The 25046-nt window shown below is 54.0% G+C and overlaps 1 protein-coding gene across 11 annotated transcripts in view; it reads right to left on the bottom strand.

Moving 5' to 3' along the window:
* Nucleotides 1-25046, bottom strand: part of NFIA (nuclear factor I A) — a 371189-nt gene that overhangs the window by 236247 nt on the left and 109896 nt on the right. For 7 of the 11 annotated variants that reach the window (XM_038183082.2, XM_038183084.2, XM_072041915.1 and 4 more), the window contains exons 1-2: nucleotides 13537-13687; nucleotides 7351-7882 (exon numbers count right to left, since the gene is read on the bottom strand). In XM_038183082.2, the coding sequence (XP_038039010.1) occupies nucleotides 7351-7882; nucleotides 13537-13563 (559 nt within the window). In that variant the 5' untranslated portion in view covers nucleotides 13564-13687. Of the gene's footprint in view, nucleotides 1-7350; nucleotides 7883-13536; nucleotides 14070-25046 lie in introns of those variants that run through there. The other 4 variants (XM_072041916.1, XM_038183083.2, XM_038183080.2 and 1 more) reach the window with 4 other exon arrangements.

Genomic DNA, 25046 nt, shown 5'->3' with positions numbered 1-25046 from the left:
GCACGGATGTGCACCAAAGGCCCACGGGGAAGAAGAAATGCCTGCCCGGGGCCCTCTGCACCGGCCCGAGGGCCACCTCGCCAGGTGGACATGAAGGGCCTGGAGAAGGCAGCGGCTGCCCCAGGAGGAACCCATGGATGTACACCCTCAGGACACCCCTCCCAGGCCTTGCCGAAGGACCTACGTGCCCTGAGGGGGCGCAGGGACCACAGGCAACACAAGTCTCCACGCTTGGCTACGGGCACTTTTCCCGAATGCGAAAATGCAAGCGAGCAGCCTGCCAGCTCCTTTTCCATAGGCGCGAGCGTGCAGGACAGACCCAGCTGTAAAAAGAGCCTCAGATTCGCAATCTTTTCTCAAAAATCTACGTTTTCCCTGAGCTCCAAGAGCCTCGGTGAGCAGGCCAGCCCCAGCCCACCTTCCCCATCCAGTGGGCAAAGCCCGGCTCGACGCACACAAAGCAAGCCTGCTCCGTTCTCCATTTTGCACTCGCACACCCGAGCCTGGCACACAAAATGGAGGCCCCCATGCGCCTCGCGGGCACGGACCTGCCCCGCGGCAGCCATGTCCTCCTGCCGTGTGCCCGACTGCCAGGCCTCTGCGCTGGGCTGAGCTCGCCCACCCATCCCCTGACATACACGTGGAGCCATAGGGCTAGAAGGGCTCCCCAAAAACATAAAAATATGTTGTTATATCTTCCTGCTGGACTACAGTGTGGTGAGGGGACTCACCGGGCTGGCACACTAAATGCTCCCACCCAATACGTGGCTCGGACAAAGTTCCCCCGTACATCGTGTGTTATCAAGCCATCTTTTTGGTGGTTACCATTAATTAACACTAACCACAGATAAAATGCATGAAGAACACCACATGGACAGAGAAGCCAAAGCGATTCAGCCCCACCACCAACTCTCCCCTACCCAGCGTCCTCGCCATCATAAGGAAACACGCAGGGTCGGTTGCTGTTAGGAGGCTAAAATAATTTGCCCTGAATTTACAGCCTGTAATTTAATCTGCGGCTCAAGCTCCTGCCCACGCCGGGCTGAGCGGCGGTGGGGGCAGTGCCGGACCCATAGCCCCGGGCAAGGACACCCCAGCAGCAGCCCTACAAAGGACGGTCCCTGAACCCCCACGGCTGACACCCCCGAAGGGCCGTGGTGTGGGCTGTGCACAGCCGAGCACAGCTCCTCGGAGGAGGGCTGAGGGTTGGGAGAGCTGGGTTTTGTCTGCTGGTTGTGGCTGCCTGGGCCGCTACGTGGAGTGGAAGTGCTGAGGGGAGGAGGAGCTGCAGAGCAGCTCCAGGCAGGCAACGCGAGGGATGCCCTTTCCTTTACATCCGAATGGAGAGAAACATTGAAAATACATAATCATAATAATAAATAGTGGGTTTTATGAACAATTAGGATTCCAGTGTCTCTTTGAAGGGTTTGAAAAGCTGACATGATGTTTTGGGTTCTCCAGATTCAGCTTTGAGGCCTCAACCAAGAGAAACATTCAGCCCCGCTGTGTACAGCAGTGACCACAACAAAGATTGTGGTTTCTCCCACACTCGCCTTAAATAGATCTAAATTAATGCTATTCATCATTGGGTGGAAAAGAAGGGAAATATAAAAGTGCAGTCGCTTGTAGACAAGCCAGCAGCATTGGGTAACTCTCTCACCAACACACAAACCTCACTGCTCCGTATGTGCCGACTTCCATCCAAGGGCTTCTCCCAGCCCTGCACCTCCGGCCCCGCCTGGGCAGGAAGGCACGGAAACAGCAGGCTGTTCCCAGCCTAACCCATCACCTGGAAAACATCCTGGGCAGATTGCACACGTCTTCATCCAGTGTTTATTTGTTGTTGCTGTTGTTGTTGTTGGAGAAAGGGGAAAGCTAAACCACATGACTGAACTCCTGCCAGGGGTTCGTGATGGAGCAGACCGTCCGGAGTGCCGCACCAGTTAGTGTCCGCATTATCACGGATACTCACCGGCTCGGTTACAACGGCACGGGGAGCGCAGTTGTCCCGACCTAAATCCTGCTTCTGTCATCTCCTGCCCTGCAGAAAGCCGTCAGCCCCACTCCCCGAAACAGAACGTGTCGATAGATGGAGATATCTTTCTGTGCCATGCAGGGTGTGTAATTGCCGTGCAGCTGGATGCGCGCCGGCGATGGGTGGGTACAGGGAACTGGGGGTGCCGAGGAGCTGCAGCTTGCATCTCCCACATCCACTTCCAAGTGGGATACAGATGCAGGCTTCCAGCACTGGCATTGTACGGCCACCTTTTACCAGCCTTTTGCAGTAATGCAAAATCTGCCTTTTCCTCAAGGACAGAAACACCATGAGACAACCTAATTTCACTTTTTTTTTTCCTTAAATTTACACACATCTCACAATGGCCAAAATGAATGGAAAAAAAAAAAACAACCAACATCCTATGAGTCTCCAAATCTCATCTAAATACCGGATTGTTCAGGTTCCCCCAGACATTCACAGGGAGCCCAGCACACAGAACACGTATGAAGTACTTGCTGCAGAGCTGGCTGAACATTTTTCGGAAAAAGTAAATGCAATCCGTGTGTTCCGTAGAAATGCACAGGGACCATTAACATCACAAACAAAACTTTAAAGACCGTTTCTGATGTATGCTGGAACAGCCATGTATTGGAATTATGCTTTCAAAAGCCTTATATAAGAAGGAAATGTCACGGATGCTTTAAAAGTCTTCAGATACGTGTAAAAACGACATATATATTACATATTATCTTCACAGAACAAACACCATTTGAAATGTGCCCCTTTTTAACTACCATTATGAGCTGTCTAAAGAGCATTTTGGTTGAAACTTGGGAGGAAAGGGGGAAAAAAAAAAAAAAAAGCACTGATCTTACACCTGCTCTTTAGCAGTGGGAAGTGGGTTCTCAATCTGTTAACATGACCATCTGGCCAATCTGCATATCACGGCTATCTGGATTACTGTATGAAGGAATGACAATAACGTAGCCAAAACAAAAGTAAAATGCATCAAAAACTAACAGTAGCGCGGCCCTTTTGATTTTAAATTAAATAATAAATGTGCTATCACAGCAAAACGAGGAAGTTATCTAAATAATTAAAAACGAGCCTCCGCTACGGCGTAATTAAGTAAACAATATGGTGTGCGTTCTATATGAGCCGGCAATAGTTTCCACAGCCGAACACCAGACTTTTGCAAAGCAGATCGCAGGAGCTGGAGACGCTGCGACAGCTCTTTCCGTGATGTACGGTATTGTCAGAACACCTCTCACACCGCTGCAACGCGCCGGACTGGCTGCGGCTATTAGCGGGATTAATGCAGCAACAATCAATAACAATTGTACTAAAAGATTACGGTGCAAAGTGCGATGTACCTTTCGGACGCGGAGCTAAGTGATACCTCCATGGGTATTTTGACTATCTGCAGTCGTTTGCTTTATGAACCAATCTTCACGTTATTTCGACCGGGGCATCTTTGTGATGGTCCAAGCAGAAATATTTTAAATCTGCCACTCGGAACATCAAGTGGGCCTGCCTAAAGTTCAAGGTCATGCGTTATATACTGTTACCCAGGCAATTGGCCATAGAGCATATTTAGACCCTAAGTAAATTTTCACAGTCGCAGGAATAAAGCTGACTTCTTGCTTCTTCTCTGACTCCTATTCTAAGTATTAAGAGAGTCAGAAAAAATAACTCACTTAAGTAAAAAGCCATTCCCCGGTTTTACTAAAATTCCAGGTTTTAAAACGCCTGTCCAAAAGATTAAGAGATTTTCTCCACCACAAATATGTGGCTAGCTCAACTCTCACCCAAAGCACGTAACGAGGTCTATCAAAATAAATAAATAAATAAATAAATAAAAAAATCGGGCATCGCAGTATCAATTCCTGTCGCCTGCCATCCGGCTCTGCCCACTGATGGAGTCTCTAAAAACTGTGACCTTTCACAAAATTTAACTACTTCCATTGCGAATCCTTCCTCCAATCTGATCACATTAGCAGAAGGAACTCCAAAGCAGTAAAAAACTCCAGAAAGTTCTCGGTTGAGTGCCTACTAATGAACAAAGGTTAACTTTATCTAAAAGGTCAAATGCCTGGTGGCTAAGGTTGTGACCTTAACAACTTAAATTGTGACCTTGCCACGTGCCTAGTATATTGTAGATTCTGATACAGATCATCTGGTAAAGGACTGGCCATAAATTAGCTTTACTGTTTGACTCCCACAAAGAAAACGGTTTGCCACAATGGTTTCCAACTTGTCATTTGATACAAGCGTAGAATAAGTGAAAACTAAAAAGCAAACCCAAGTTTAGGGTATGAAAATGCCGCCTGCTTTTAGTTAAGCAGATTAGAAACTGCAAACTGAGAGCAATACTCTAAATTTCAATACATTTTTTGGTCAACCTCTAATTCACAAAACACCGATCTTCTTTTCCTTTCCTTTCCTCTCTTTTCCTTTTTTTTTTTTTTTAAACGAAAATGACATGTAGTTTGTGTATTTGCATATTTCTGTTTTTTCTTTCTAGCCAGTTCTTAAAGAGAATAATTGATTTCAGTAGCTTTGTAAGAAGCACCATTTAAATCTGAGCACATGTGTTCTCTTACAGATGATAGTGCCTACTGAAGAAAAAGCGTGGATTCAAAGCAATAATTATCGTACATGTTTAGAAGGAAAGGGAGATCTCACTGCTGAAGTCATCTCGAATAAGGCATCTTGGAAGAGAATGCTCCCCCCAACAAAAAGAAGAAGAGGGAAAGAAAAAAAAAAAAAGGGAGAAGAAAAAGAGAAGCAAGCACTATGGGTGAAAAGGTCACAATGGTTTTGGCACATATCTTCAAGCACGTTTTGGAGTCTGTGCCTCCTGCCAATACTGGCAACTTCTCAAAACTTTTAAGGAGGTAAAAACATTGTTTAGTGTTTACAAATCTTCTGTACTATAGCAGATGCTTGTCAAATCCGCTATATGTAAGTTGACCAGCCTACCTAATATCTGTGCTGGCGACACCCTCCTCAGAGCTAACGGGTCCATACATTTCTGGAGGCAGCTCTGATGGAGTTTGAGACAAAGGACCCTTAATATTTTTCTTTTGTAATTTTCCTGTTGCGCACACGGCACAAGCTGCCATTACTGCGGGTCTGCGGGAACCAATGGCTGGCAACTTGGCCAATGTTCAGGTGTAACAAAGACTGCTGGGATACATCGGAGGGGGGAAAAAAGCGAGGAAAAAGGGAAAAAAAAGAAAAGGTAGCCTACGGATGGTGCTTCCAGCACACCTCCGTGAAGCGACACAGGCGACGGCTACCCTGTGCCACCTCCTAAAAAATTGCTCGGTCCCCCTCGGCGGCGCGGTGCCGCAGCGAAGCCGCAGCACGCACCAGTGCGCTGCAAGCACAATGCGCTGCGAACAAGCAGCAAACGACAGCCAAAATATGAAGCGGCGCGGTCTGCACGAGCGGGTTTGCCGCCTGAACAAAACCGGGAACCTCCACGGGGAAAGATCTGAAGCCTCGCACCAACTTTCCACGGCAAACAGCTAGCCCGGAGAACAATTAGTGCAATCACTGCCTGTTGACAATGAACGCAGAAATAAATAAGAGTTCGCTATCAAGGCGAGTGTTTGCCAACAGCACGCTGATAAGATGGTATATCCCTAATCACAATATTGAACTTTTACAACGTCTCTCGCCTGACTACTGCAACAGGAAGAGAACCCTCCGGTCCCTTGCAGCATTTACACGCCTGGATTTTCTCTTTTCTCCCCGTCCCGTGTCCCTGGGAGCTTCCCCGCAGGCTCACCCCAGACCTCTGCTTTCTGTTGGCACCCCTTGCCCTTTGCAGCAGGCTGCTCCGCATTTAGGAAATGCAATACGGACCGGCACTTACCGGCCTCGTGCCCTAAATAAACCTAACCAACAGAAAGGTGGTGGTGCCCGGGCTGCCAGCACAGCTCTGGGCACAGAGGAGAGCAGGGCAGCGAGCCCCCCCGGCCCCTCAGCTGGGGCTGTGCCCCCCGTCCCCTTCTCCCTTTGGTTAGCCACGATCGGTAATCCTTGCTCCGGCGTGCCACGTAATAAATCGCAGAGCAAATAAATCCCTTTCCACAATATTTGCCTAGCTCCCTCCTGCCAGAAACGTGCACTATGATTTAACCGCGTCGCACCTAAGTGCAAAGCAAATCTGGCAGCTTATCGGAGGGAAGTGGCACGAGGATGCTCGAAGTCCTTCCCGAGGGCAGGCTGCGTCGAGAACATCGCAGCCGCACGTCTCCAACCAGCACCATGGGGATCTGGTGCAGAAAACTTGGGGATGCTCAAAACTTTCTACGCCCCCCTTCAAAAAAAAAACGTGGTGTCGAAAATGCTGACTCCCAGCACTGCAATTCTCTAAGTTTTCTTACAGATAAATATTTATATATACGTGGCCTGTACAAATATGATCCCACCCTCGCCCCTCTTTGTTCTCTTGGCCTGCCCAACCCCTCCACTTGCAGGTCAGCCCTACGTGCATCCTACATGCGTCCCATATAAGAAGACCAGGGCCTAGCACACCATACGCTCACATTTTTCTGCAATACAGTCACTCGAAGGACATACAATAGCACACTATTTTATCCCGCCATCCCACTGCACATCCTCTAACACCTCGAGGCAACCCCCGGGCAGGCTGAGCTTGGTGCTGGAGGCCCCAACATTTTCAGTTTCATCACAGATCAAAACACTTCAGCCCTCCCCACACACAATGTTACCCAATGAGGAGTTTGTTTCAAGAACTGCATATATCTTTAATGTATAAACTGATGTTTCACTTTGTGTGTTTTTTTTTTTTTTAAATGCTGTTGACCTCGTTGTCCTAAAATGACGCCCCCAAATTTGTTTGCGGCACCTTCCAGACCCAGCTGCCTGGGCTGCCTACTGGGGGGCTCTTCTCCCTTTTTCCCCTATGTGGGGTTTGCATTCCCATGTGGGTGAGGATGCCTGGCAGCCCTGACCTCGGGAACCCCTCGCCCTCTCAGGATTGATATATACAAAGTTTATTTAAACAGTAAAAAATTAAAAAATAAATCGCTCTGCGTTCCCTCCACCGCAGAAAATAGGAAGCCCAGATAACACTTGAGAAAGGATGCCCCAAAACGCCCATCTGCCGTTAACCCCAGGAAAACGAGAGCCTGCTTTTAAGCAGCTGCACGAGAAAGGCCAGCGAAAAAGGGCGAATTTGGGGCCGGGCGATGCCGGCGGCCGCGCTCCCTCCCGCCTCGCGCCGCTCATGCAGCCATGGCCGGGGCCCGGCACCCGAAACCGCCGAGGCCGGGAGGACCGCGAGAGTTGGAGAAGTTGTATATAAACGCACTTACCTGCTGCGTGCACAAAGTATGCCAAATATAAATCGAGTTCCTTAACAGAAACTCCTATATGGTGGGGCTGTACGCACAGCCCGGGGTTAGAGCACTGTGGGGACTTTACAAGGCGCTCGCCATCAGTACTTTCGAGCGGAATACCTTTAAATAAAATCACCATAACGAGGTCCAACCTCCAGACCTTATCTGCCTGGCGAAGGCAGTCAATTCTTCTCATCTTGCCCTTCTGGTCTGGATTGGAAAGGACGCAACACGGAGGCTTTTTTCCTGTGACTGTGAGAACAAAATCCTCCCGAAATTCAGGCCTGATATCTTTCCGGAGCTTTGCCAGAAGTCTGGATGCCCATTTTTGCTTTACCTCGGGTTTTTCACTTAGCAGTTCGTCCTTCACGGCTCTCTCTTCCTCTTTTGACATGCGTTTCTCATGTTTTTTGAAGTATTTTCTTTTTCGGGCTTGCAGGTTGAACCACGTGTACGCAAACGCTCGGACGTGAGGCAGAAGTGCTTCGATGAAGGGATGAAATTCATCCTGAAAAAGTCACAGAGAAGCGTCGATGTCACGCAAAACCACCAACAAAGCCCGACGAAAGCCTCCAGACGGGGGGAAGGCGAGAATTACGGCCGCGCTCGGCCGTCTCCCCCCGGCCCACCGACGGCTTCCCCCACTCCTCACCCCGACCCTCAGAAAAGCGAGCGGCCACTCGAGACAGGGTGGCGATGGGGCAAGGATCGGGCCCCCCTCATGAACTTCAGGTTTCTTTAAAAAAAGGGGAGAATGAGTTAAAAGCCAACAGCCACGCTGCGGCGTGGGGACCTGAGCCCATTCGCGGAGCGCGTATCTCCCTGTGCTCTCTCCCTGACCCCGCTGCTTGCGGTGTAGCCAGCGTATGCCCGCCAATTTGGCAAATTCTAAACATTTGGATGCCAATCAATGTTTGTATGGGGAAGTCTAAAGTATAGTAAAACTTTCCCTAAGATATATTTGGAAATAGCAGCGCGCGGTATAGTAACGTGCCGATAGAGCTGCGTATAGGAATACAATGAAGGGAGCTTTTCTCTCTGTTTCCCAAACCATACAGGGATGAGAAAGTACCGCGGCCCGTCTGCACATTTATCCCGTCTGCTCGGCAGTCACTAATGCAAAAATCTTAGAAAACACAAAGTTTTATTTATTTTATTTTTTTTTTAAGAAAGTTAGGATTATATTCTGTGAAAAAAAAATAAAAACGTGGTATTAAGGCGTATCGAAACACAACAAACTTTCTCTAAAATAAAAGGAGACTTGAAAAATCGAAAATTGCGGTGACAGAAAACCTTAGCGCAACTCGTGCAAATAGGTCAAGAATTATTTTTTTTATTTTTTTTTTTAGACACGCTCTGTCGTATTTTCACATATTTAAAAAGAAAATGCCGTTCTTGGGAAGTTACTTTTGCCACCCAGAGACACTGCTCGTTTTGTGGAACGACGTGTTAGAGATCACCCCCTCTCCTCGACACGAAAGTAATCCCAATTAAAATTATGCTGACGTTAAAAAAAAAAAAAAAAATGCAAGAAAGGCACCCCCCTCCCCCTTTTCTTTTGTAAAATAAATAAATAAATAAATGAACACAAAGCAAAACAATAAACATCTACACGTAGCACGGTGCACGCGGGGCCGTACAGAGCCTGTGGGGCCTGATCCAGCGCCGCGTGCAGGGCCGGCCCTGCTCCCAGAGGCCGAGCGCCTCCACGCCTCAGGATTGGGCCCTCCAGGGGGGGAAAATAAAAGTAATTTGTACAACGTTTCTCCCAGCATGGCGAAAGCCAACCAGTGCTTAATCTTGCAAGACAACACTGGGGATTTTTCAGCTTAACTAACTTTTTTTTTTTTTTTTTAATTATCCCATGGAGTACGTTTCCTACCCAAATCATTTCAGGTTGTTGTAAATATGACTAAAGCAGACATCTCATGTCCTTTCCGTACCTTATTTTAACTTACATTTTCTTTGCAAAAAATTATGAAAAATTGAATAATCGATAGTAGAAATACCCAGCAGCAAAATTCTGTCGTAATTCAAGGGCTTCTATTGGCTTCCCATAAGGTTTCACTCCACTTATTCTGAGAGGCCCTAAAATTGTAAATACCTAAATCTATAGGTACTTTTGCAGCATTTATTTTAATTTTAAACACAGACTGTTAGAAACTGCCCCAAATGCCCAAATGGCATAATCTATTTCATCCTAGCACAGCAGCAGCGCGGCAGCAATCACAAGTACTATGGATGATTATTAAAACCTAAGCAGGTAAAATAAAATAAATCACTCCAATGATTGACACATTCCTTTTTTTTTTTTTTTTTTTTTTTTACTCCCCTCCTCTAGTAGAAAAGATCTTAGTTTCAAATTTCAGCAAAGTTTAGGGGGGAAAAAAAAAAAAAAGATTGCTGCGAGTTTGCAGTCGGTAGATGCGAAAAGTGGGAGAAGGCACAATCAGAGCACATGGAGCTGCTCTCCCCCCCGAGAAAGAGCTCTCACAGGAAAGAAAGATAAAAACTACAGGTCCCTGCGAGCTATTAAAAATAATAAATCCACACTTCTGCTCCCTCCTGTCCTTCCCCTGCCCTGCTCGGAGGGAGCCACGAAGGAAAAAAGGCCTTTTGTCGAGGCCAAGTTTATCTGCTAAGGTACACGCAGCAGACGCTGGACGGACCTACAATGAGGCAGGGGATCGCTTTAAGCATTAATGGTTTCTGAACACGTCTGGGTATATCCTGAAATATTTTAACTTTTCTGCTTTAAGCAGCGCTTTGTCCTGACTGATCTCATGTGCTCGGGACTTTTTTGGCTCGACGCTGGATGCTATCCAAGAGCGAGCTGCTTTAACCTGCGCTAAAGCCGATTTCTACGGCGTGAACCTGAACAGGGAGGTAAAAGCAACACCCGAAGGAACAAAAAAAAAAAAAGAAAAAAGGAGAGAGAAAAAAAAAACTTTTAAAAGATCTGGGGAGGAAAAAAAAGAAAAAGAAAAAAAAAAAGGTATGCTTCAGTGTGCAGCCAGGGTCCGCTCTGAAGCGGTCCCATGGCTGAAGTAAATGAGAAGCGGCGCTGCTCGGCTCGAGGTGAGCACGTCCGTGCCAGGCTCCAATGTGTCTTTTCAAAATGGTGTACGGCGAGAAAAGGTTAATGACTCATAAACAGACTAACTTTCAAACTGTCTTCCTAGACACGGTCCTCCGTAAAAGCGCGCCGCCGAAATCTCGGCGTCGAGATATTAGCACAGGCGAAGTGGAAATAAAAGCACTCAGGACGGATCAAACAAATTGTGCTGGAAGCGGGGAGGGGGGGGGAGCGGTTCCTGCACAATACAATTATTTATTTCAGTGTTATTATAGCAAAAAAAAAAAAAAAAAAAAAGTTTTGGAAATGTGTCAATGCAAGTGTGCTAACAGATGTGCAGACTTGTCTGCAGCCTTGCTGCAAAACACACGGATTTTAAGAAACTCGTGCAAAAAAGAGATGATCTTTGCCTTTCCCCAAGTTAGCTCTAAGGGAAACTTTCAGAGTATTTGATAAAGACGTTTGCTTTCCCCGCTCGGCGCCTGATGGGTCACCTAAAAATAAAAGGCACAGGAAAACTGGCAAGGCGAGCATAAAGAGAAAGTTTTCCCTGCGCTACTCCCCAAAGTTGGAGGACACAGCTCTGCAGAGCGCTGCCTGTTCCTAAGCAGCACCTCGAATTTGGGCCGCACGATTCTGCGTCTGCTCGCACCGCAAGTCTCGGCTGCTCTGCAGAAAGGTGCAAAAAAGCACGACAAAAGAGCCCCCAAACCCGACCGAGGAGGCTCGCCATAATGTAACGCTGCAGAGGAGTCTTTTGAAACAATATATTCGAGCTGATCTTTTTGAAATTAAGCCAGCTACAGCGACCCTTGTTAATATTTTTACAATCCATTTGCTTGTAAATCTATTAGGAGATGTGCATATGTTCCCCAACTCGTCCCTAGATCTGCAGCAGATATGTAAATGGAACGATGTTTAGATTTTCCTGACAGTTGCTACAAAATGCTCATGCCATTTCAGTTACAGTGCTTGGATAAATACGCTCTTAACTATGATTTCTGTTTGTTTTCCTTTTCTAACCCACTTTCTAAAGCTTTCCCTTTAAATCTGAACCCAAACTTAACAGCAACAAAAAAAATCCCCCTTCCAAAACTCCTATCGCTAAAAGCTCCAAGGAGTCCCGAAAGGGAAAATAGCGAATTGCTTGCAATTGGCGGGGACTTGCCCCCTTTTTCCACCGAAAATGACAGAATCACCTCACTGATCCTTCCGAGGGAAGAGTTTGTCAGGAGGCCTCTAATCCTCGCCTTACTTTTCCAAATGTGCAACAAGAATGCGAGATTTGCACAACCGGCAGCGCTGCTGGCTTTTGTCTGGGCTTTTTTTTTTTTTGGAGGGGGGGTAGGAAAAAAATAAAAAAAGAAGGGGGGGGACTGAGACAACGACCAACGGGCCCATGGCTTTATTTTTTCTCCCCTTCGTGTGCAACTGGGCCTACCGAGGGCGAGGAGCCCCGGTGGGGCCGGGGAGAGGTGGCGATGCCCGGTGCCCCGGGCAGGGCGCTGCGCTCCCCCCTGCAGCCCCGGGGCTGTCGGAGGCCGGAGCTGGCAGGGAGAGGAGCGAAGTTTGGCCGGGCCCTTGCTCGGAGCAGCAGCTCCGTGCCCTGCAAAGTGCCCCCCGGCCCCGTTTCCCCCCCCCGAGGCCGTGAGGCTCCGGGCAAGCAGCGGCGGCTCCGGGTTGAGCGCTGCGAGCGGGGCGCCCCGACTGGGAGGCTGGGGATGGGGGGGGCGCAAGGAGAAGGGGGCCCCCCGAAGTTTGGGCAGCCGCCTGCCCTCTCGCTGCCTTTCGTCGCTTTATTTAATTTTTTATTTTTTTTTTTTTCTTCCTGGCCAGAAAGAGCCCGGAGAGGCTTTCTCACCGGGCTGTAAAAAAAAAAAAAAAAAAAAAAAAAAAAAAAAGCGAAAAAATAAATTCAAAAATATGCATTCAAATTAAATTAGTGAGAATAATGTAGGCAAAAATCTCCTGCAGGAGGAAATAATCTGGGGTTTGAGTCCGCCACAAAGCGTTTCCTCGTTAAACCATTATATCCTGCTAATTGAAGGTGTGCAATTTAGCGTCCTGCAGCAGGGAGCGGGCGGGGGGGGGCAGGCGGCGCTCCGCGGCCGCGCAACCCCGGGGGCACCTCGGGGACCCCCCCCCGGGTCCCCTCGTTCCCGGCCGCAGCTCCCCGCAAACGGGGCCCGGGGGGGGCGCAAAAGTTGCGCCGAGTCCCGCGGGCGGCTGAGGGGGGGGGGAAGAGGCGCACCCGCACCCCGAAACAAGTTTGCGGGAGGTGTGCGGGAGGCGTGCGGGGGGTGTCCCCCCCAAAATTGCGCGCAACTCCCCAAGCTCCCCGCGCAGCGCGGCCGCCCCGGGGCCGTGCGCGGCTGCTGCGCGCTGCTCCGCGGGGCCGTGCGGGGCCGATCGTGCCCCGCGTGTCCCGCGGGTGCCCCCCGCGTGTCCGTCCCCCCTTTTCCTTTTCCACGCACCCCTTCCCCCCCCCCCCCTGGCCGCCCCCGCCGCCGGCTCGTAAACAAAAGTGCGGAGTTCGGGGCGGGGGAGCCGGCGTGTCGGGTGGGGAGGGCAGGGAAGGGAAGAAGGGGGAAAAAAAAGGGGGAAAAGGGGAAGAAGGGAAGGGGAAAGAAGGGAAGGAGGGAAGGGAAAGGAAGGGGAAGAAGGGAAGGAAGGAGGGCAGCGGGGGCACCGCGGGGCGCAGCGGCGGCCGGGGCGCTCCGGCGCCGGCATCGATCGCGGATGACCAAGCACGGCGGGGCCGCGGCGGCAGCGGTGCGGGGGGCGTCCCGCAAAGCCCCGCGCCCCCCCCCCCCCCCCCATACACCCCCCTTATTAATTAAGCCGTTAATAAGTAGGCGCCATTAGCCATGTGCCGCCGCAAATGGCCGTGCGGGGAAAGGGGGTATGGGGAGAGAGAGAAGAGGGGGGTGTGCGTGGGGGGGGGAGATGCAAGGGAAAGGCACCGAAGTGAAGTTTCGGCGAGCCGCCCCCTGCCCCTGCCCCGGCGCACACGCGGCCCCCCCCCGACCCCCCCCTCGACCCCCCCCCAAGCAGCGCCGGCCCCACCGCGCCCCGGCACCGCTTACCTGGGTGAGACAGAGCGGAGAATACATGTCTGCTGCGGGGGGCTGCGGGCTGGAGGTGTGCGTGTGCGGGGACACAGGGAGACAGAGGGGGAGAGGAGGGGAGGGGGGCGGAGGGGGGGTGGGGGGGGACAGAGGGAGAGAGAGAGAGAGAGAGAGAGAGAGGGGAGAAAAAAAAAAAAAAAAAAAAAAAAAAGAGGAGAGAGAGAGAGAGAGAAGAGGAGAGAGGAGGGGGAGCCCCGAGCCTGCTTCTTGCTTTCACATTTCCAACTCTGCCAAACTGCAGCCGGCGCGGAGCCGCTCCATGAGCCGAACTTTAACCCCGCCTCGACTTAGCCCCGCACTAGGCGCTCGGCACGCCCGCCCGGCTGGGGCTGAGGGGCATAGCGCTGCCTGCCCGCTGCGCGCTGCTCGCTGCGCGCCCCCCCCCCTTTCTGCGCTCCGCCGCCGCCGCCGCCGCCGCGGCCCCCGCTCCGCGCCCGCTGCGCTCCCCTCCGCGCCGCCCGCTCTGCGCCGCGCCGCCCGCCCGCTCCGCGCCGCCCGCGGGGGCGGGGAGGGGCGGGGAGGGGGCTGCGGCCGCCGCCTCCCTCCGCCCCGCCGCCCCGCAGCGCGCCCGGCCGCGGGGAGAGCCGCGGGGGCGCCGCAAACTTTGTGGTTTTCGGGTTTTTTTGGGTTTTGGTTGTGTTGGTTTTTTTTTTGGTGTTTTTTCGGGTTGGGCACCCTCGCCGGCACCTCTCCGCCGAGGGATGCTCGCATGCCGGAGGGTTTAGGGAAGGATGGGGAAGGTGGAAAGGGGGTGGGAAGGGGGCTCCAGGGGGTCCGGAGGGGGTCTTTGCGGGGTTTTAGGGGGGAACACGGGGAGCCCCCGTGGTTTGCCAAGTTTGGAGGGCCCCCGCCACTTGTCACTCCAAGCCGAGCGCTTTGCTGGTGCTGCTCGTGCACTTCGCTAAATCACATCCCCCGCCACGGGCAGGAATTGTGTCTCACCTCGCCCCCCCCCCCCCCCCCATCCCATAACCCTCTCCAATAACCCCCTCGCAATAACCCACCCCTAATAACCCACCCTCCCCGCTAAGCCCCCTCCCCAAACCCCAAGCGCTCCCGCTCCCGCTTTGTGCTGCCACCGGCAGCGCCGGGGGCCGGGACTTGGCCGCCCGACGGGGAGAGGGGGGGGGACACACGGCGGGGACACCGACCGCCCCCTCGGGGCCCCGTCCGTCCCCCTGTCCCCTTGTCCCCCTGTCCGTCCGTCCCTCGGGAGCGCACCCCCCGCTCTCCCCGACGGCAGCCGGGGAGGAGAGGGGAGGGGGGGGACACTTTGCGCACCCCGGGGCTCCCCGTGCGCTCCCCCCCGCACCTCGCTGGGGACACGGGGGGACACGGGGGGGTCCGGGGGGGTGCCCCCGGCTGCCCCGAGCCCGTTGCGGGCTGCAGCGGCTGCGGGAGGAACTTTTTTGGGAGCCCTCCGGGAGCCTGGGGGCCGCGGGACGGCTCCGGGCGCCCTCTAGGCGGGGGTGGCGGCCAGGCGCAGCGCGCAGCGCTCCGCACCCACGGCACCGGCACTCGGCGGGGGATTTTTTTTTCCCCCCAACTCATCTTTTTTTTTTTTTTGCTAAAAACTTGATTTTTAAGAAAAAAAAAAATCCACTTTTTTTTTTTTTTAAATTTTGGGTGTTAAATCCCGAGCTTCCCGCGGCTCCGTCCCCACCAGCGGTCCCGGCCCCTCGGGGCGCCGCCAACTTCGGCGGTATAAAAAAAAAAAAAATAATTAAAAAAAAAACGATTTAAAAAAAAAATGAAAAATTGAAAAAAAAAAAGGCGCGCCCCTCCCCCCGGGGGAGTTCAAACGTCGCAACGCCCGCCCCCGCAGCTGATTGGGCGGCGCCCGGCTGCGTCACCCCGCCCCGCCGCTCCCATTGGCTGTCCCCGCTGTCAGTCACGCCCCGCGCCCTCCCTCGCCCCTTTGTTGCGCGCCCGCGGCCGCCCCCGACGGCGCGCACGGAGCCGGCGCGCAACGAAAGGGGGGGTCCGGGGGGGTCCTGGGGGGGTGCAGGGGGGATCCGGGACCCTCAGCGGCTTCCCGACCCCCTGGGGAAACACAAAAAGCGTGAAAAAGAGAAAAAAACGCGCCCCCCGCTGCGCAGAGCGCTGCCAGACCAAGCGCGCAAAACCCGCGCAAAACCCGCGCAAGGCCCGGAGCGGCTGCGGGGAGCGGGGGGGGCCCGGGGGGGGGTCCCGGCAGCTCCACGGCGGGCACCGGGAGCACGTGGGAAACTTTGCGGGGCTCCGGCGATTGGCTTCGCTTGGTGACACTTTTCTTTATTTTTTTATTTATTTATCTCTATTTTGGGCGATTTTCTTTTTATTTTTTTTAATGGCTAAAATAAACTTGCGGCCGTTGGAAACCCGGAAGAGAATAGGAGCCGCAGCCAATTGCCGCCTGCCGTTAGGGTTGGTTGTGTGTGGTTTTTTTTTTTTTTTCCCTTTTTTTTTTTTCCTCTCCCCCCCCCCCCCCCCCCCCTTCCCCGAGGCGCGCTCCCGCGGCCGAGCTCTGCGCGCTCCGCACTTCCCAAAGTTGCGCCCGGCTCGGCAGCCCCCGCCCCCTCCCCTCCCCTTGCCCCCCCCCCCGATTTCCGCAGTCGCACAGGAGCCCCGAGCAGGGGGGGCGCCAGCCAAGAGACCCCCCCATTGCCCCCGTCGGGCCCCTTCCCAGCGCCGGGGGGGTCCCGGCTGCGCAGCCGGGGGTGTCTGGGGGCGCTGCGCCCCCCCTGGAGGTGCCCCCGCTCTGGCACCGGCAGCCGGGCACAGGCAAACTCACCTGGCCCCTGCGGCCCCCCCCGGCTGTGCGCAGCCCCTTGCTCCGCGCCCCTCTGCTCCGCACCCCCCCTTGGCTTTGCCCCCCCCCTTTGCTCTGCATCGACTTCTGCTTTGCGCCCCCGCTTTGCTTTGCACCCCTTTATGCCCCCTTTTGCACAACCCCCTTTGCTTTGCACCCCTTTATGCACCCCATTGCACCCCCGTTTGCTTTGCACCCCCGTTTGCTTTGCACATCCCCTTGCACCCCTTTTTGCTTTGCACCCCTTTGCTTTGCACACTTTTGCACTCCACATTGCGTTGCACCCCTTAATGCACCCCTTTGCACCCCCATTGCTTTGCACACCTCTTTGCACCCCCCATTGCTTTGCTCACCCCTTGATGCACCCCTTTGCTTCCCTATTTGCTTTGCACACCCCTTTGTGCACCCCCATTGCTTTGCACACCCCTTTGCACCACGCATTGCCTTGCTCACCTCTTAATGCACCCCTTTGCACCCCCCGTTTGCTTTGCACACCCTTTATGCACCCCTTTGCACCCCCTTTTCCTTTCCCACCCTTTGTACCCCCCAGTTTGCTTTGCACTCCCCTGTTTTCTTCCCCTTCCTTTGCACCCCCCTTTGCTTTGCACCCCCTTTTTTTTTGCACCCTTTTTTTTTGCACCCCCTTTTGCTTTGCACCCCCTTTTTTTTTGCACCCCCTTTGCTTTGCACAGCCCCCTCTCCGCTCCCCCCCTCTCTGCCCCCCCCAGCAGCCGCGGCCGGGCAAGCCCTTGGCGGGGGAGGAACTTTTCCTTCCAGCCGCGGCCGTGCCTGGCAGCACTGCAGCAGCCGAGCGCCGAGCTGCAAAGTCTGCAACTTACCCAGCACCCCTAAAATAGTCCTGATTTCATCCCTGAAAGGATTTCCTGGCTTTGTGTGTCTTAACTAGCCTTGGCCATTTTTGTAGAATAACCCTATTATTCACAGCTCCGAGGGTACAATCTGCTAAAGTCACTTAATAAAAAAAAAAAAAGAAAAAAAAAAAAGGAGAGAGAGAGAGAAAAAAAAAGAAAAACCTTCAAAGGGCGTGAGAAATAAAGGCAAACAAACAATTGTCTGTAGCTCTCAGCTCCCCTTGATCGTGGATGCCCGCTTCATTAACAGCAGAAGCATTATATTCCTAAAACTGGAAGCCCCGAGATGCGTGATAATAATGCAAAATTAATTTGGGGGGAGAGAAACAAAAAAAAAAAAGTAAATGGATCTGAAGGTTAATCACTTTTTTTTTTTTTTTTTAACAACAAAGTGAGACTTCAACTTCCACAACCTAACGAGCGGCGCGGTTATCCCTCCCCACGCACCGCCTTTCATCCGCTCGAGCAGGTAGTCACCGACACGGGGCTGCCGCCGCGCTGAGCAGACAGTGAAAAAAGAGGAAGAAAAAAGAAAAAACAGCAAAAAAAAAAAACAAGCCAACCCCACAGCAGCGAGCTCATGGAGGGTTTCCAGTTTCCAGGCGTGCGTGGTTTGCTGTGACCTCGGTCCCCTCGTGGTGACCCCCCTGGGGATGGGAACCACGGGGGAACCCCCCGAAGTCCTCGTGTCCTCCGGCAGGGCTCGGGCTTTGCGAGGGTTCCTCTCGGAGGATGGATGCGTGCTGCATAAATGAAAACATCATGTCCCTCCGCCGGGTGAAAGCGTTATGAAAAGCGGCATAATAAGGGATTTCCACCATGTTATCAGGCGTACAAAGGGAACGCCGAATGGGAGGGATGGCTGTCACCGGGGAAGAACAAGCTGGGGTTTTGGAGAGGCTGGGGGAGCGCTCTGAATAGCCCGTCAGCTGGGCAGGGAGCGGCGCGGACAATGGCCGGGCTCTACGCCGTACGGCCTGGCAGCAGGCGAGGCCTCATCCTGGCTCCGAGCATCCCCGGTGGCTTTGGGATCGCTGCCCCGGGTCCTGCTCGGCGCGGACACCCCCTACGGCCTGGCCCCGGTCTCCCAAAGAGGCTCCCAAAGCCTCCAAAGGCCCCAAATCCCACCACAGCGGGGGTGCTCAAAGCCTGGTGCTTGCTGCATCGTCCCACAAGCAGCGATGGAGGTAGCGACGTGTCCTGCCTCACTGCCCCCCTGCCTGCCAGACATCCCAAAATTTGTACATGCCGAGGATGCCAATGCCAAGAGCGGCCTGCGAGGCTGCTGCTGGTGGTGGTTTTTTTTTTTTGCCTGCACGGGGTTTGCCCTGATGGCAGGGCAACAAGCGTCCTGCAGACCCTTCTCGCCCTCCGAGAGGAGCTTTGGGCTGAGTTTTAATCTCCAAAGTTCAGGGATGTCCATCAAATCAGCAGCCCGGTGTGTTTGATGGACATTCTCACCTTGCACCACTACACACGCACAATTATTCACGTTTTGCTTGCTGCGTTTTCCACCCGCTGCCGAGACGAGTGGGACGAGGTGTCGCCATCCCTGCTCGATGGATGAGGGTGGCTGCACCGAGACCTGTCCCCAAATGGGCCCAGAATTTGGGGTGTGGGCCAAAAGTGGATCACCAAAGCCATGAGGACGGGAATTACGTGGTGGTCGGTGCTTTCTGTGGTGCTGTGAGGTTCCCCCTGACCGTGCATCTCTGCTAGTCCCCTCATGAAAAAAGCCCACAGAAACGCCTGCGGACTCGTAATGCGCTCCCACAGGGCTTGAGCCTGTTGCAAGACGCATTGCGGGGGAAATCAGTTATCGGGCAAAGCCTGCGGACAACGGGAAGGGAGAAAACAGGATGGGGAGAGGCGGGAGAGGCAGCGCTTTCCCTTTTGTTTTGCTGCAGACCCAACGGGGAGCGCAAGCTGTAACACTGCTTTACCACGAATCCCACCGCACGAGCAGAATTCAGCTGAAAAAGTGGAAATAGCACGAAGTGAAAGTGCCCCGTGACAGGAGGGTGGTTTCGCCAGCCCAGATTTCTGGGTGGGTTCCAGCAGCGACCGATGGCCCAGCCCCACAGCACAGCCCCACGCACCGCACCGATGTCCCTATCCCATATATAAAACCCTACTAACGCCCCCGGGGACGGGATGTGAGCACGTCCAGGGGGCTCCCAGAAATATTTTGTTCTGTGGGTGTCTCCTGGAGGCTGTTGGGCACCTCTGGGTGGTACCAAACCACTGCGTGGTGACAGCGGGTGAGTTGGGCACAGCCCCAATCCTGCCGCCCGCCTCCATCCCCTGCTTTCTCGGGCACTTTGGTGTGCGCACGCTGGGCCTGACCTCGCACACCTCCACGCAAGGTTTTTGGCTTAAATAAAGTTTGTGCAAGGGTGATACAATCACGGCGAGGCAGATCCTGTGCACACACCACTATTTCGGTGCGTTACCCGGACGCGCTGCCGTGTCCGTGCGATGCGTTTCCCGCAGGGACGCGTTTCTTTTGCTGCTGTTTTTCGTAGGGGAAGGTTTCGCGTTTAGGGCTCACTCCTACGAGCTGAGATTGAACGCGTGGCGTGAAAATAAAGCCGTCTATAACAAAGTTGCTGCCGGGGCACTGTGACAGCCAGGTGACACACACCGAGGTGTGTGACAAGGGAAAGCTGCGGCTCGGAGGAGGCAGGGATCGAGTGCAGGACTGCCGGCGGGCTCACCTCCACGGCTTGCAGCCCGCAGCGCTGCACCAGCCCTAATTAGCATGCGTTCCCTCCTGCCCCCGTGCTGCACGCCCGTCTCCGGGGTCTGTAACTTTTAAAAAGAAGAGCCAGCCATTATTTCCCCCAATGGGAAGCAAAGCAAAAAAAAAAACAAAGCGGCGACGTGCGGACCCAGCCGCTTTTCGCCCTCCTCGTCTGTGCCCGAGTCCTGGGAGGAGGAGAAAAGGCTGCGAGTGGCCTTTTCGCAGCAACCCTCTGCCAACTTCGTACCTAGCCTCGCGTCTGGCGAGGGGAGCGTGCTAACAGGTGCAGGCTTTAGCGCGGCTTGTCTGGCATTGTGCACGAGCACATAATTCGTCTGCAAATCTCTTCCACCCCTATTTTTCAAAATAGTCGGAGCCCCGCTGGCCCGCAGCACGTAGGAGCGCCGATCGCCTTCCTCGCGGCTGCGGAGCGGGGAAGTTTTCCAGCTCAACTTTTCCCCACTCTGACTTTTCTAAAAATTATAAAAAACTTGCCCTTTCCAGCCTTAAATTAGGTGTTCTTTAAAACAGGAGGAGGTCTCTATTCTTGGGAGGAAGGAGGGAGAGGAACCAACGCAAATAATGTAGAAAAAACACTTTTATCATAAAAAAGTTAACCTAAATGAAATTTCAGGGATTAAAAAGCAACACATTTCAATCATGACCAGTAACTTTTCACTTCACCGCATTCCCTAATGTTATGGACAACCTTGTAATGTGCAAGGGGTCGGTCAGACACGAGTTGTGTGCCCCTGATGTGCAAGGGCTGCCTGTACGAGCCCCAGGCTGTGCAAGCCCACGCTCCTGCCTAAAAGTCATGGGGTAAAATGCAGATCTTGCTTGCTCTGCCTCACCCAGTGCCTACGGCTTGTCCACAGCAGCGAGACAAACGTCTCAGCTTCTGCACCTGAAATTTTGTGAGGTCTTCATTACTGTAATTCACTGACCTGCCGCATCGTACGCTCTGGCAACACAGATCCCTGGGACGGGCACCCTGCGCTGCCACCGGCTCTCTCTGGAGAGGCTGCTTTGTTTTTGTTGAGTTTTCTTAAAAACACAGGAAAGGAGAGGTGCAGACCCTGCTGGGGGAGCCCAGCCCCAGCTCGCCCCGTGCCGCACCAGCCCCTGTAGGGTGCCGGATGCTTTCTACAGGGTAAGCCGGCACGCAGCACAGGTGGCCCCTGCATGGGGACGCGCTCAGCTACTCTTTTATTCCACCTCCTGGGAAAAAAAAAAAAGCACAGAAATCACAGCACCGAAGTCACCTCCCTAAGCGTGCCCAAGGCGCCTGGCAGCTTTTTGGCTGGGAAGGGTGCTTCGGAGCCCGGCGAGCAGGTGCACGAGGGGCACGAAGTGCCGCAGCTCAGCGCGCCGCAGGGATGCGCAGGCATCATTCCTCCCTCCGAGAGGGGGACCGCCGAGCCCAGAGATCCCCCAGCCCTCTCCTCCGGGAGGAAATAAGCATTTCCTTACAGATATTCTATTATTTTTTTTTTCTAAATCCTCTTCAGATTCAGCTTGTCACTAAATATAGAAACTCTTGTAGCCACACAAAACGCGCATCGCCCCGCAGCTGCTCATTTGCAATTTGTTCTGCACTTAAAATCTCTTAATGCTACAAATAAACTTTGGGAAAGTTACATCCCAATAAACAATGAGGTGTTGTTTAAAATTACATGTGCTACTGTATTATTAGGTCTCCACCGACACTACAATTATCTTCCGAGGCTGGCAATAACGTATTAGCTGTGCAGTCAGACGCAGAAATAGCCTGGTGCATAAGCCCTCTGCCATTTTTATGAATGGAAAATATTTTAAAAGATCGCTTCCAGTTTCTTCTTTGTCCTCGCCACAGAAGGAGCCCCCTCGCCGAGCAGCTTTTCCCACGTCACTTTAATAGCCACGTACATTCTCCATACATCGCGACACACCAGCGGCTCCCCCCGCCCCCCCGCCCGAGCAGTGCATATACTTAGTGCATTAACTACTCGCTCCTCGCTGCCGGGGGATGCGGGATCCGGGAGCTCGCGCTTTTATTTGCGGATCTTTGCAAGGAAACCCCCAAAAACGCCAGCAGCCCGGCCCCGGAGCGCCGTGTCCGCCTCTGCCTTCGCCTGCCCGGGGATGCCCGGGGATGCTCGCTGCTGGTGCCCGGTGCCCGGTGCTCGGTACCCGGTGCCCGGTGCCCGGAGCGCGGTGCCCGGTGCGCACCAGGACGGGTGGCGGCTCCGCTCCCATCCCCGGCCTCCCCCCACCCCCGGCATCGCCGCTCCGGGGGAGGAAGGGAAAGGAAAAGAAGGGGGTGAGGGAGAAAAAAAAAATAATTAAAAATTTAAAAATTAAAAAAAAAAAAAAGCCTTGGAAGTTTGCGGCGCGGATTTGGTCGGCTCGGGGTATTTTTGGGGAAAGAAGCAAAGCTCGCAACCTGCCCGTTCCTGCCTTCGCAAACGCTCGCGGAGCCGGCGGTAGCCATTTTCATCTAAGGTACAGCAAAAGGAGGAAAAAAAAAAAAAAAAAAGGCAAAAAATAAAATAAAATGAAAAAAAAAAAAGAAGCAGAAGGAAGCCAGGGAGAGGCGCGCAGCCCCGCGCAGCTCCGGCCGCTCCGCGCAGCCCCGCTCCTCGCTCCGCGCCGCCCAGCGCCGCCGCCCCGCGGGCCGGGGGGGTTCCCCCGACTCGGGCTTTTTTTTTTTTTTTTTCCTATTTTTTCCCTTTTTTTTTTTTTTTTTCCTTTTGCCGCAGTCTCCGGCCCCGCAGCCGGCGGCTCCCCGCGGCTCCAGCTCCCACCCCCCCCCCAGCCCCGGCCGCGCACAAGGGGAGGTGGGGGGGATGCAGGGCGAGCCCGGCCCCCCCCTAAGAAAAAAAAATAATAAAAAAAATTTAAAATCATACAAATATAAAGGCGGAAAGGCTGGAGGCAGAAAGGCAGAGCGAAGCCAGAGCCGGCGCCCCCCGGCTACCCACCCCTGCAGCACAAAGCCCCGCAGCAGCCGGGGGGAGCTGGGGGCGGCCCCCCCCCTGCCCGCCCCCGCCGCCCCCTGCCCGGCCCCTGCCTGTGCCTGCAGCTGCAGCACCCCGCTGCACGCACACGTGCACGCACATGCACATTTGGATGCACATAGGCATGCATATGCGTGCACATGTGCACACACACGCACGCGTGCATGTGCAAACGTGCATGTGCACACACATGGCATGCACACACATGCACACGCACACACGCGTGTGGCACGTCTCCACGCACTTACATGGCACCAGGTGACTCGGCCAGGGAAAAACCACGGGTTGGGTGAGGGATTGGGCACGCAGCTGCCCCCCAGCACCGCGTTAGGCCCTGCAGCGGGTGCTGCCCGTTGCATCCTTGGATTGTAGCACATGAAACCCGCCATGGGGAGCAGTCAGCACTGCTCCTGTAACTCAGGGGCTGGCACAGCCTCTGTTGTTTTTTTTTTGCCCGTGCCAGGGACTGCACACTGTTCAGGGCATGTTTGCCGGGGGAGAAGTTTTGGGGAATGCCCAAATCCTCCAGCCCTCTGATGCGATTGCCTCAAGTTGCACAGGCACTAATGAGTAGCTGAGTGCCACGTGCAGGTGGCCGCACAGCCCTGTAAGTGCCCACCTCTTGCAGCTTGTGATGAGCCCCCCAGTGTAAAGCAGCACGCAGGGCTTTCTGCAATTAACTTTCAGTCCCTTGCTGTGTGCCCCCTCTGCCAGAGCCCTGGGAGGGCGAAGGTGTGCAGTGTGTGCAGCATGAACCATGCAGCATGTGCAGCATGTGCAGTGTGCACCGTGCAGTGTGCACAGCGTGCAGCATGTGCAACGTGCAGCAGGGACGGAGCATTGTGCCCAGGAATGGGGGGCAGAGCACCCCCTGGCAGCAGGAGCATCCCGGTGCCGTTGCACAAGAACGGGACACGTCCCCTCCGCCCTGTGCACGGCACACGAGGACACGCACGCCCCCAGCCCTGGCCAGGCCTCAGGAAGTTCTCTGCCGTCCTCCGGAGCAGACGAGGGCGGTGCAATTGGCGTTTAATTGCAAGCACCACGAGATCTGCTCCGAGAGGGACGCCGAAGGCCCCTGTAAATGGCTATCTAACTTGATTTAAAAAGTGTGAGCGTAGGACACGGCGAAGGTTGCTTCCCCTTGGTACCACAAGCTTGCATTCGGCCCAAGGACAGCAGCAGCAGAGCCGCGGCGTTGCTGGATTTCTCAGCAGAAGTTCGCAGTGGACTGCGAGACAGCTGGAATTCATATTAGAATATTTTTAACGTGCTCTTACAAATACTTTGGCATACGCCTCTTCCACTCCTTTTAATGATGTTGACTTCATTTCCTTTAATATGGGGGAAAAATGCTACACCAACAAAACTTAATTAAATTAATAAGAAGAAACAATAATAAATAATTCCAGTTGCGTTGCTGCGGGGTTGCAAAACACGGCTCAGGATGTTTGCCTGATAAAACGTCACCGCCGCGCAGCAGAGCAGGGCCGCCCTCCCTCCCCGTGCACCCTGTGCCCCATGGCTTACACCAACCACCCCACGGGGCCCAGGGACGCCGGGGCTGTTCCTAAACCATCTCTGCTTAGCACCACGGGGCCCCAGCAGCCAGTGAGAGCGTGGGGCTGCAATTCTGCTGGGGAATGCGTGTGCCACGTGCAGATGCATGCATGTGCGTGTGCATGATAGGCACGTGCACGCGCGCTGATAGGTGCACGTGCATCTATGCATGGGGGCATGCACGTGTGCAGCCTGTGTGCATGCACAGGCATGATTGTGCACACGTGTGCATGCATGTGTGCAGTCTGTGCGTGCATGGGCGTGATTGTGTGTGCACGCGTGTGCAGCCTGGGTGCACGCACGGCCATAACCGTGCACACCTGTGTGCAGCCTGTGCACGCACGTGCCTGACTCCACGTGCACGTGTGCACATCTGTGTGCACACACGCCTGCGTGCTTGTGCACGCGCCTGCACGCCTGTGTGCTCGCACCCGTGCCCGGTGCGTGTGCGTGTGCCCGCTCGTGCCCGCGCGCCGAGCACGCGGCGCCCCCTGGAGGCGCGA

Source organism: Anas platyrhynchos, chromosome 8, assembly GCF_047663525.1.
Source record: "Anas platyrhynchos isolate ZD024472 breed Pekin duck chromosome 8, IASCAAS_PekinDuck_T2T, whole genome shotgun sequence".
In the NCBI taxonomy this organism is placed as follows: Eukaryota; Metazoa; Chordata; class Aves; order Anseriformes; family Anatidae; genus Anas; species Anas platyrhynchos.
Note: the sequence above shows the minus strand (reverse complement) of the source record. Positions and strands in the feature narration are given on the sequence as shown.